General features: G+C 34.5%; 1 protein-coding gene across 7 annotated transcripts in view; it reads left to right on the plus strand.

Annotated features, from left to right (window-relative positions):
• ABHD18 (abhydrolase domain containing 18) overlaps window positions 1-13,483 on the plus strand; it is a 37,598-nt gene that overhangs the window by 20,627 nt on the left and 3,488 nt on the right. For 2 of the 7 annotated variants that reach the window (XM_070504733.1, XM_070504732.1), the window contains exons 5-10: window positions 1,415-1,493; window positions 7,337-7,475; window positions 9,421-9,510; window positions 10,177-10,278; window positions 10,955-11,333; window positions 11,770-11,932. In XM_070504733.1, coding sequence (XP_070360834.1) covers window positions 1,415-1,493; window positions 7,337-7,475; window positions 9,421-9,510; window positions 10,177-10,278; window positions 10,955-11,333; window positions 11,770-11,932 — 952 coding nt within the window. Of the gene's footprint in view, window positions 1-1,414; window positions 1,494-1,596; window positions 1,682-2,040; window positions 2,098-3,717; window positions 3,746-3,807; window positions 5,086-7,336; window positions 7,476-9,420; window positions 9,511-10,176; window positions 10,279-10,954; window positions 11,334-11,769; window positions 11,933-13,483 lie in introns of those variants that run through there. The other 5 variants (XM_070504738.1, XM_070504731.1, XM_070504734.1 and 2 more) reach the window with 5 other exon arrangements.

Genomic DNA, 13,483 nt, shown 5'->3' on the forward strand with positions numbered 1-13,483 from the left:
ATTAAGAGTTAGTTCCCTTGAGCACCAAACAGAAATAATCATCAAACCATCCTAAATTTACTTGTCTATGTTCCATTCAACAATTTATTGACAATAGGTTACTAGTGATATTGTCCCTTGCTCAAGCCAAGTAAGCTCAGAATTGAGGTTTATGTTGCCTGAGAATTTAGCCACCTAAGGGCAAACCTTGAGCTGACAAGAGTGCAGTAAATCAGTTTGGGAAGATAAAAAAGTTGTGAAGATGAATGGTGGTGATGGTTGCACAACAGTGTAAATATACTTAATGCCACTGCGCTGTATACTTAAAAATAGTTAAAATGGTACATTGTATGTTATGTATAATTTACCACAATAAAAAGAAGTCATATAGAAAAAAGCATTAAATGAGAGGACCAAAATATTACAATAATAATAAGACAAATAGAGAAAACTATGTTTGTTTTTTCTGGCATAGATTGCTTTTACCTCCAAGTATCAAAATTTTAATAAATCAGATCCTGTGATACACTTCACATTGAAAATCTAAAGAGATAACAAGCCATTTTATGGATACATCAACAGTTTGTACAGCCAAGCATTATTCCTGCTGAGAGAAAAAGCAGAGCTATCTGAAGAGTTGTTTTTTCTAAGACTTAATCATATATATTGATGTCTCTACAAAATAAGAAAATTTCATTATGCATTTATAAAGTTGTGGTATTGAACAGGGTAAAAATGATTACAATAAATTTTCTGTTTATATTGTAATTGATTTTTTTTTTTTTCTGAAGAAGACTTGCCCTGAGCTAACATCTGTGCCAATCTTCTTCTATTTTGTACATGGGTTGCTGCCACAACATGGCTGCCAGTGAGTGGTGTAGCTCTGGGCGCGGGAACTGAACTCAGGCCGCTGAAGCAGAGCATGCAGAACTTAACCACTAGGCCATGGGGCTGGCCCCATAATTGAATATTTTAATATCCTAACACAAAGCAAATTTACAACATCTTTGTTGCCTTTGGGCAAATATTAGTTTAATTAGTCAATTACAATTTGAATGTCAAAATTCTGAATGGTCTTTTCTCCTGAATAATTTAATTATGAAACTTTTAAAAATTGAAAGTTTGGAGGCCGGCTCTGTGGCTGAGTGGTTAAGTTCGCGGGCTCTCCACTGCAACGGCCCAGGGTTCGGATGCTGGGTGTGGACATGGCACCGCTTGTCAGGCCATGTTGAGGTGGCATCCCACATCCCACAACTAGAAGGACCTGCAACTAAGATATACAACTGTGTACAGGGGGCGTTTGGGGAGATAAAGCAGGAAAAAAAAAAAAAAAGATTGGCAACAAGTTGTTAGCCCAGGTGCCAAAAAAAAAAAATTGAAAGTTTGTATTACAAGTCTTTTAAAGAGAATTTCACTGATGTTTTATTTTAAATAGATTCCAATTTATTGTGCCTAAAGAATGGAATAGCAAATATAGACCCGTATGCATTCATCTTGCTGGAACAGGAGATCATGTAAGACTTTATTATAACCCTTTAATCCCTAGTTTGTTAACATACTGTCCTTAACAGATGTGGTGATTATATTCTTTAAGTATGTCATCTCTTCTTTCCTTAGCATTACTGGAGACGACGAACACTAATGGCTCGTCCTATGATTAAAGAAGCCCGAATGGCTTCCTTGTTGTTAGAAAACCCTTATTATATCCTTTTGTGATACCTAGAAATCTTTTTTCTTTTATAGATTTAGTTATCAAAAAGAATGATAGATAGTAATCAACTTTTCTAAACCAGTTAAATTTAGTCATCAGTTCAGAAAATACTTAAGAAGTAAGTGAAAAGTTGTTTCATGCCTTTTAAAAACCAATGTAAGGATTGTGCTTCTGTAATATAATAAGATAAAGAGTACTTATATTTCTTGTGAGACTTATGCTGGATTTTAATATTAATAAGTCATGTTTGCTATTAGGGAAATCCTCATGTTCTAAATGCATTTATATTTAAGTATCAGTTGAGGTTTAGAACAGTTCTTAACTTGATTTTCAAGATGACGTCAGACAATTCCCAGAAGAAGAAAAGAAACTGATGCACAGATATAAAGAAATATTCAACGTTGCTGGTAATAAGAGAAATGTAAAGTTAAAGCAACAATTACTGAAGATTTAAAAAATAAAACACAATAGTCATTGAGGCTGTTGTGAAATGGCCTCATCTTATTACTGATGACTGTGAAATCAGTTTAACCCTTTGGGAAAGCATTTTTATCATATGTATCAGGAGCCTTAAAAAATCCCATATCCTGGGGCCGGCCTGGTGGCACAGCAGTTAAGTGCACACGTTCCACTTGCGTGGCCCGGGGTTTGCCGGTTCGGATCCCAGGTGCAGACATGGCACCACTTGGCAAAAGCCATGCTGTGGTACGCATCCCACGTATAAAGTAGAGGAAGATGGGCATGGATGTTAGCTCAGGGCCAGTCTTCCTCAGCAAAAAGAGGAGGATTGGCAGTAGTTAGTTCAGGGCTAATCTTCCTCAATAAAAAAAAGTCACATTTAAAAAAAAAATCTCATATCCCTTGACAGAGTGATTTTGGGAATTTTATTTACTTATTCTGGGAAATTTAGTCCAAGGATAAAATGCTAAGAAAAGAAAAAATGATAGAAAAGGAAACAGATGTTTTATAGCTTTATAGTAGTAAAACATTAGAAATATCTTGAATGTCTAACAATAGAAAAATGGTTGAGTAAATTGTGGTTCATAATACAGTCATGCACAGCATAACGATATTTCAGTCAATGACAGACCACATATGTGATGGTGGTGCCATAAGATTAGTACCATATAGCCTAGGTGTGTAGTAGGCTATACCATTTAGGTTTGTGCGAGTGCACTCTATGATGTTCCCAACAATGAAATCACCTAAGGTCACATTTCTCAGAATGTATCCCTGTCATTAAGTGATGCATGACTGTATTGGAATATTATGCAATTTGTTGTGTTATGTTTATTGCTCTACCACTTACTACCTGTATAACCTTGGCCTGTTACTTAACCTTTTAGTATCTCATTTTTTTCATTGGTAAATGCAAATAATCTCTTAGGTTATTCAGAGTATTAAATAGTTAATACTGTCTAGGGTACTGCCTGGTGAATAACAAGCATTCAGTAAACTTTAAAAGTTTATTATTATTAAAAAGTTTACAATAATGTATGAAAAGTATTTATAATGCAAAAATTGGATATAAAAGTCTAGGTATGACATAGTTATGCAAAAAACCTAAAAATGGAAAGTCCATTAGAAAGCTGTGCATAAAGAAAAATACTGGAAAGAAATATACCAAAATATTAATATGGTTATCTGTACATAAAGTAGTTTTTCTTCTAATATGCTTTTCTGTATTTTCTATAATAAACATATAAATGTAAAGAAACCAATCAACTGCATTTTAAAATTAAATTGAAAATTGCACAACCCTGTGACTATACTAAAAACATTAAATTGTACACTTTAAATGTGTATTGTATGGTATGTGATTATATCTCAATGAAGCTGTTCAAAAAAAGAAAAAAATTAAGTTGAAAAACCTAAGAATTTCTAAACAGCCTATTTGAGATAACTAGAAAATAGTTATTTCAGTATTAAATTGTCTTCAAATTTAACTACTTTGGTTAAGTTAATGTATTTTGAGACACAGAGTATATTTAATACTTTAAAACTTTCTCTTTGACCCACCTTCTTAAATGGCTGCAGGAAACCCAAGGACCAAGTGTAAGTATGTGTCACCTTCATTTTTATACCAAATTTTCAGCAATATTAAAATTTTGGTAAGCATTTCTAAGTTTAATATCCAAGTGTTATTGGGGGAAGAAATTCTGTTATAAAACTGTAGTAGGAATGTTGACTTAAATTTTTATTTTAAGCTTTTTGTATTTTCTTTTTTTTCTTTCTTCCTTTTTTTTTCTGAGGGAGATTCACCCTGAGCTAACAACTGTTGCCAATCTTTCTCTTTTTGCTTGAGGAATATTGTCCCTGAGCTAACATCTGTGCTAATTTTCCTCTGTTTTGTATGTGGGTCACTGCCACAGCATGGCTGCCAGTGAGTTGTGTAGGCCTGCGCCCAGGAACTGAACCCAGGCTGCTGAAGTGGAGCTCACTGAACTTAACCACTAGGCCACTGGGCTAGCCTCAAGCTTTTTGTATTTTAAATGTCTGATAAACAGATAAATAAATTTAAATAGGCTAGCTGAAGACATATTTTATTCGTAAAACTATAACTGAAGAAAATTTTTTCCTTTTTAAAGTACATTTACTTTGTGAAATTAAGCAATACTCTTTTTATTCTTGCAATGCATAGTATAGATAATCTGAAGATAAACTTCCTCTTTCTGGGCTTTTAAAATGATGAACTTTGAAGGCATTTTTTTTGCATTTCCATAATCTGTGTTGTGTTTGGTTTGAGTTCATTCAGTAAATATTTGACTCTAGACACTGGGAAGACAGCAACAATAAGACAAAGCCCTTACTTTCATAGAGTTTGTATTCTAGTATAGGAGATAGATAAAAATAAGATAATTTTAGATATTTATCAATACCATGATAAAAATAAAGCGAGGCAATGGGATAAAGAGTAATAGAGGGCAGGGGGGCCGGCCCACTGGCGCAGCAGTTAAGTTCGCACGTTCCGCTTCTCCGTAGCCTAGGGTTCACCGGTTCGGATCCCAGGTGCGGACATGGCACTGCTTGGCAAAAGCCATGCTGTGGTAGGCGTCCCACGTATAAAGTAGAGGAAAATGGGCATGGATATTAGCTCAGAGCCAGTCTTCCTCAGCAAAAAGAGGAGGATTGGCAGTAGTTAGCTCAGGGCTAATCTTCCTCAAAACAAAGAAAAAAAAACGTAATACAGGGCAGATGCAGGGTTGGAGCAGTGTTAGATATGAGGACATGATATAATGAGAAAGAGCCACCAAAGTGAAGACCTGGAGGAAGATCAGCCTTAGTGAAGGAAGAATAAATGAAAAAGCCCGACGTAAGCACCAGGTGTGAGAGTAGGACAAGACGAGATCAGAAAGTAGGAGATTACGAAGAGCCACCATGCTTTGAATTTTACTGTAAGTGCAGTGGACAACCACTGGAGGATTTTAAGCACAGGAGTGATCTGATTTAATGTTTTTCAAGGCTTGTTTTGGCTTACTGGGGCAAGAGTAGCAGCGGAGAAATCAAATAGGAAGCTATTGCAATAATGCAGGGAAAAAAAGAGCGACTTTAAGATGGGGGCAGTGGAGATGGAAGGAAGTTCCAATGGATTTGAGATATAATTTAGAAGTTGAAATGATAAGACTTTTTGTTAAAATCGACATTGTTGGTAGGAAATCAAAAGTTCTGACTTGGACATGTTAAATTTGTGATGTCTGTTAGACCTGCAAGTGAAGAAGTTAAGTAAGGAGTTGGAAAATGCTGGAAAGGTAGATTTAGAAGTGACATGTTCTCTACGGTCATGATGAAAGTGGGGTGCGGTGGGGGCAAACCTATATCCTATGAAAGATAGTTTATAATAAACTTGGTGAAACCTTGTGAAAAATTAAAGTCCAAGCTAAATAGTTGAAGAATTTTTACTCTAGAACCAAGCTCTGAATTCAGAACTAGGTGTGTCATTTTTACCCTGTCTATAGGTGATTAAAAACCAAAGAGTTTGAGTTGTGGGAGGCAGCATGGGTTTAGTAGAAAGACTGACTTTGGAGTCATACAGACATAGGTTGGAATTGTAATTTGCCATTTACTAATTGTATGACCTGGGCCTCTTAAATAATAGTTACCTCATTTATAAGAGTGACTACTATATAACTTCTTCCATGCAGAATTGTTGTGAGAATTATAATGTTTATAAAATATCCTATCACATATTATGTACCCAAGAAATAAAATAATGCTCCAATATATTCGATTTTTCTCACATAATTCATCATCAGTAAGAAATGGCTTGCAATTTAAATAATAAACAATTCTCTGTCTCTCTCTTTTTTAAAGCCATCTTAAGCCTATTTTCATCAAACGTGCTTAAACAATTTGAGACAGGGTCCATCATTATAAATAACCACTGTCCCAGAACCTCACATCAGTAACTTCTATATAAAGGAGCAAACTGAGGTGAACCTAAGAACTCAAACTTCCGTACCAGGCCAAAATAAATAATCAGGGGAATTATGTGATCATAAAGAGAAAATTAGAATGAGGACAGGAAACAAATATAAGGATAAATGGGCTTTTTTTTTTTAATGAAGCCATGAGCATGATCTATTTTGACAAATGATAGCATAGTTTCCATAAAGAGAAACCCTGCCTTAAGGACCTAGAACTCTGAGAGGTTGTGGTAGGACCCTGGACATAGCTCTTTTGGAGCCAGAATTCTGTTCTTCACAACTTGGCATTCCTATGGCACCTGGTTCTTTGCACATAATTATTCCATGTAGGCATATAATAAATAACCATTGATAAAATGAATTTTTTACACTTTGACAAAGTTTCATCCAGTATGATGGTTGTATTCATGCAATTATTATGTGAGTATGTCTTTATATGAATTAAATTTTGAAAAATAGATTCTAGCTTGGTCCCTTTAGTAATAAATATTATTTTTTACCATTATCTAGGAGCGCTTCTGGGATCAAAAAGATGTATTTAAGTACATCTTTATAAGGAAATGTACTTAAATGTAAAATCAGTTTCTAAAAACAAAAAATTCCAGTTGAATTGGTCTTTATTTAAATTAATCAAAATGTTGAATAAAATAATTATTTTCCAATATTTTATTTTATTCATAAGTTGTGTATTTTGTGAAAGTAAGCAATATACTTAAGATTTCAGTAATACATGAGCATAGTATTAGGTTAAATTCTTTTACATTGCTTTTAAAAAATTTTTAGGCTTTAAATTCTATGGTAACAGTTTCTTTCTATGGGGGGACAACTATAAATTTGTCTTTCCTTATATCAATGGTGGTGATTTAAAACTAAAAATTTGCAGTATAAAAATACTATGTTCCCATAAATATTTTAAGTTTTTTTTCACTGCTATCAAATAAATAAGATATTCTTTTCTGGACTTTAAAATAGTTAAATAGTTGAAATTCAATGAAGATTATATGCTTTAAAGCAGATGTAACTTTTTAAAAATAAGTTTTAGGTGATTAATATGTAGAACAATGTTAGCAGCCCTTTAATTCCATTAGTTTATTCCAGTTTTACTTAGCTATCTGGTTCTTTAAAAGAAAAACATCAAGTCTGACTGCCTTTTGTAAATTTGCATATATTAAAATGTAAATACATAAAATAAGTAATTTTCTCTTTTGTTTTGTGAGGCTAGAAGATCCAGCTTAAAAAACGTATCTGACCTCTTTGTGATGGGAGGAGCTCTTGTTCTGGAATCTGCAGCGCTCTTGCACTGGCTAGAGAGGGAGGGTTATGGCCCTCTAGGAATGACTGGAATATCCATGGGAGGACATGTAAGCCTTTTCATTTCACCTGATATTTAATTGTGGTTATGTTTATAAGATCTGGGGAATCTAGTTACTTTAAAAATTCATTTTGGGTACAGAATTAATTTTACTTTTGGTGAAAGCAGAAATAGATTCTAAACTTACATTCCACTTATGAAGTGATGATATTTTTTTGTATGATTTGTGTAAACATTGATTGTATTACTTACTCCACAGTTATATCTCAGGTATTGGATTATATTTTTTAAAAGTTTATTATAAAACTTAACTGTTCAAGTCTCAAATATGAATGCCTTATTTTGCTGTTAAATTGGTGAAGATAGCTAATGTGGAAAATACTTTTCATTTATCTCTTATCGCTATCGCCACTATCACCAACCTATTCTACCTTTGTCTTCTAGAGTATACTAAAATGGCCTCCTAATTGGTTTCTCTGCTCTAGTCTTTTCTCTCATTAATCTTTTTCCTAACAGTTTTTCTCTACCCTATAATTAGAGTGATCTTCCCAAATCTGATCTCTGCTCTCTCCTGCTTAAAACCTGCCAGAGGCTTGCTGTTGCACTGGCTCTAGCTATGCTAGTGTTGGCATCCTTCTAGTGCCCCCGCATTCCCTTTCACCTAGTCAAGTAACAGCTTGCCCTTCAGGTTCCAGTTTAGAGCTAACTTCCTATGAGAAGCTCTTCCTTACTCCCAGCCTTAAGCCAGACTATACTTCATCTCTCCTTAGTACTTATTTCACTGTACTATGACTACTTGTTCAGCAGTCTGTTTTCTCCATGAAGCAGTAGGTTCAGTGAGGGCCAGTAATATGCTCTGATTCATTACCTGGACATATTAGTCACTCAGTACATTAAAAAAAAAAAATATATATATAGTAGCAAAATATATATCATATACATATATATAGTTTTCTGTAAGTCATTTGAATTATAAAATTAAGTTGAAAAACTTACTTAAATTCAGAGCAACTATCAAAGAGTGAAACTGATAAAATTAGCTTCAAAAACTTACTCAAATTCAAAAAAACTACCAGACAGTGCAACTGAAGAGTGGAAAAGGATTTATTTTCCTACCTAGTAATATTTCCATTGTTATGACCTATGTTCAGGTCTTCTAACTTGGCCTTCTTATCATTTTAGCTTCCTTGAATCACTTCTTCACTTCAATGCCACTCCTTTGTTGAGGCCTCTTTATTAATTCCTCGTTTTCTCCAGAACAAAGGGACCTCTAATCTGATCCTGATCAATCTTTCCAGCTCTTTCTGTCTCCCCAACCCTGTCGACCACACGTGCCCTATTGACCAGCCAAACTGAAGTATATTGGCTCCTCCTCCCCACCAGCCAATTGCTTTCTATCTTGCCTTTGATCATACTGTCTTTTCTATATGGAAGAGAAGACCTTATCTTTCATTTTCCCTGAAAGACTCAGCCTTCTCTGATTCCTCTAGCCACAAATAAACATTTCCCTTCTCTAAACACACACGTTACATTATTTTATATCAGTTGTATAACCTACTTTGTAGTTCACCAAATTCTTGGCATCTTTCCGTCACCCTCAGAGGTCTGCGATTTTATAGTTGTGATATTGCTGTACTGAGCTAGTCACTCAGGTAATGAGTGTGCTTAGCGTGCTGCCCCGCATCGACACCTCAGCATGTTTGCTCTGTATTTGCCCAGTAGAAGTAGCTCTCTGTGAAGAGTCTTGAGGTTACTTAAAATTTTCTAATATATTTTATTGCTTTCTAAGGGGGAAGTTCTATGTCATTGTTTAATTTATGATTTGGGGAGTTTAAGAGGTTGTTAGACATTCTCATGAGTGTTTAGAGACTTTGTGTTCATCTCTTATCTCAACAACTACTATACAAACTACTACATTTATTAAATATTTTGCGTTTTAATGAATAGAAACTTTAAACAGCAGCTCTCTAACTGACTGTGTCAACATGTTACAGATGGCTTCCTTAGCGGTATCCAACTGGCCTAAGCCCATGCCATTGATTCCATGTCTGTCGTGGTCCACAGCATCTGGGGTCTTCACTACGGTAATTTAATTGCAATTAATACATACAGAGCTATATATAATTAAAAGTAATTTGGGGGGAGGGTTTCCAAAACCACCCCCAGGTTTGGTGATTCACTTAGAAGAAATCACAGGACTCACCAAATAGTTGTCCTCATGACGAAAACATATTACAGCAAAAGGATACAATGCAAAATCAGCAAAGGTAAAAGGCGCATGGGGCAAAGTTTAGAGGAAACCAGGCACAAGCTTTCAGTGGAGTTTCACAGGAGGTGTTTAATTCCTCCAGCAATGAGTTGTGACACTATATGTGAAGTGTTGTCCATCAGTGAAACTCTTTTGAGCCTAGGAGCCCAGGGTTTTATGAGAGTCACTCACTTAGGCACCCTCTGCCTAGCATGTACCAAAATTCCAGAAGGAAAGCAGGTGTTCAGCAGAAGTGACATTGTTTGTACAGGCAATTTAGGCAGAGTGACCTACTTTATCATTTAGGAAGTTTTATATCAGAGTAAAGAACTAGTCAAGATTCCAGACACTAGTTGAGGGCCAGTCTTACAAGCAGAACTTTCTAAAGATAGGAAATCTCAAGCCTGCTATGTTAACTCTTTTCTGCACAGTAATAATAATAAAATTATTGGACAAAATGCTTTATGGTGTGATTTGATCTTAATTTGATTCATTATTTCAGGGCGTGCTGAGTAAATCAATTAATTGGAGGGAGCTGGAAAAGCAGTATTATACACAGACAGTTTATGAGGAAGAAATTATTCACATGCTTGAATATTGTGGAGTAAGTATTGTTAATTTCTGCATCACACTGGGGAAAAAAGTTGTGTTTAATGATTCAAATTTTTTAAAAATTGCAGATATTTTAAAAAGCAGTACTATTTTTTACTTTTTAAAATTCTTCTTTTTAAGATAAAATAAAAGTACAGAAAATCATGCAAAGCAAATGAACGGTTTACTACATTTATTAAATCGCTAACGCATTTGTAATACATCAATAATAGAACTTGACCACCCAACCCAGAAACTACTTCCATGTGTCCTAATCAAAAGGCCCTCCTCCCCTACTGTTAGTTATCATTATCCTGACTATTAGACCAATTACTTCCTTCTGTCTTTAAAGTAATTTTATTGTCCAAACCTGCATCCCTAGACACTACAGTTCTTTTATTTGATGTGTCTTTTAAGTGTCTTTTAACCTATAAGTTCCCTTTGAGCCCTTTCTTTTCCTTATCATTTATATGTTGAAGAACTTGGGCTACTTACCTGTAGTTTCTCACAGTCTAGGTTTTTCTGATTGCATTGTCCTGGTACAGGTTAGCATGTTCCTCCTGCTGTATATTGCCTGCAAATGGGCAGCTAGGTCTGGAGACTTGATTAAACTCAGTTTTTATTTCTTTGGTAAGAGCATAGGAAGCATTTTATATTAAACGATGTTTCTTTTTTTTCCTTTTATTCAGACAGATTCTTTCAAAATGGGGAAAGAGTTCGTGAAACGCTTCCCAAGCAGTGCAGACAAGCTAACTAACCTTAATCTGGTGTCTAGAACTTTAAATTTAGATATGATGGACCAAGTTATGTCCCCAAAACCTGCTGAGTGCCATAAATCTAGTAAAACATCTATCAGTGCCACATCAGAAGGACTCTTGTTGCAAGATACCTCTAAGATGGAGTGCTTCAATCAAACACTTTCAACCAACAAAAGTAGTTATATGAGTTGCAATCCTCAGTCACACCACCTACTCAGTAAAGAACAAAGAAGAAACAATCTTCAGAAGGAATCTTTAATATTTATGAAAGGAGTCATGGATGAATGTACTCATGTAGCAAATTTTTCAGGTACTAATTTTTACATGAAATTGAGAATATTTGCTGATGTGTAAATATTTGTGAAATATTCTTGAGGATGGTTTACAAGATAATTTCATATTTTCAAGAGTATATTTATTTTTTGCTCCAGAATGTATTTTCCAAGGTAAGTCGGTTATTTAAATGTATATTTTATCCATGAAAATCTAAGACCATCTTATTAATTCATTTAAAAACATTGAATTTTTTAACTTCTTTAAAATATTCATCTTATTGTATTAGAGATATGATATTGTGGTATATTATAGTTGATTTTAATAATCTGAAAAGTTTTTGTTTGACAAATGTTTCACTTACTGCATTGTATGATGTATTTTATTTTCTAATACAATTAATAGTATTCATATAAAAATCTTAGAGCTTTTTAAAAGTATATGTGTTTCATTTTTAAAAATCCTATACCTAGTTCCAGTTGACCCAAGCCTCATTATAGTGGTGCAAGCCAAAGAAGATGCCTATATTCCACGAACAGGAGTTAGAAGTCTACAAGAAATTTGGCCTGGTTGTGAAATCCGATATCTAGAAGGGGGTCATATTAGTGCTTATCTTTTTAAACAAGGACTATTCAGGTAAGATGATTTGTCTAAGCATCTGTTTGTTTTTTTTGCTTCAACAAATATAAAAGATTGGGTCTTTTTATTGTACATTTTAGTCCTCTTATTTCCTCCCTCCTTCCCTCATTTCTCACATCGTGGTACTCTTTCCTATCTTGTCCCTTTATTTTCTTTTTCTTCTGGAGAACTAGGAAATCGTATATAATAGGCATGCTTTCCTGTGTGGTTTTACCCTCTTTAAATATTAATGTCTAGGTATTTTAGGGTGTAGGGAGGAACAACAGGGTTTGCAAAACTTGCTGTGGTTCATCATGAGTTCTTCACTCCACTCTGATGTTTTTCTCTCAGAATGGCCTGAGCATCTGTGTATTAATCTAGCAGTGTTTTTCAGTATCAAGTGAATATTAAACCTTAAATGAGAAGTGAAATATTGGCTTTAATATTAATAACCGTATATGACTCCAGTATTGGTTAGAACTTATAAAAACTTTTATGCTATAACTCTAGTTTTTTTATATCCTGCATTATTTCTACTTTTATTCAAATTTTATGGTAAAAGGTATCATTGGCATATATTTATCATTAATGATTAAATAAATTAGATCACATAAAGTGCTTAGATCAGTGCCCTACGCATAAGTGTTCCAAAACTGCCAGCTGGATAGCTATATAATAGAAGAATTGTGTGTCTATATGTTTGACATGTTTTAGCTCTTTTTAGTCTAACAAATAATTCTTTGTATGTTATTACTTATTTAGTTCAACTTACAGACATCACCTTTTTGAGAGACAGACTAATTCTTTAAGTCTGTAATGTCTTGAAGCACGTAGTAAACCTTTTTTTATAATATGATCTTTTAAAAGCTATCCACTCAGCATTTGAGTTATAATAGTCACCTTGTTAGTTGGTGAATCAGCAGACCTACCCAATACTCAAGTGACCTTCGGGCACAGCAAAACTAAAACAAAAAACAAACAAAAATTCTGAGTACTTAGCGCTGCTAGGATTGCTCCAGAAGAGTCTAAAGTTCTGTTAGGCTGCTTTAGTAAATCAGAATCAGATTTCTTTTACTCTGGTATATCTAAGTGGGAGTGTAGCTGAGAGGCATTAGGAAGAATAGATATAAGCAAAGTCAGGTGTAAAAGTCAAAAATGCTAATTTGAAGGCTTCATTTGAGAAAGAGATGAATGTTAGTTATTACCATTTGCCAGGTACTAGAGCGATTGCTTCATATCTAATTGTCCCCTTTAAACAGAAATACGGGGAACAAAAAGATTAAATAACCTGCTCAGGTGGAGTCACGACTAAGCTATTTGGCCTCTCTTCGTCCCCACCAGTGACTTCAAAACCTAACAGAGTTTAGATGACACTGGGATAGTAGAATTTTAAAAAATTCAGTCTTTTCACTTACCAGATGTAAAACTAAAACAAGCCACTCCTTTATGTACTCTAATATTTTGTGTTGTTATTTAGAACTTATTGGTAATACAAGTGAATAAGAGACTATTGAGATGATTTAAAAGGCACACGTATACCTCTCCTAACCCTCTTCATACCACGTACAC

This window comes from Equus asinus, chromosome 3 (genome assembly GCF_041296235.1).
Source record: "Equus asinus isolate D_3611 breed Donkey chromosome 3, EquAss-T2T_v2, whole genome shotgun sequence".
Classification (NCBI taxonomy): Eukaryota; Metazoa; Chordata; class Mammalia; order Perissodactyla; family Equidae; genus Equus; species Equus asinus.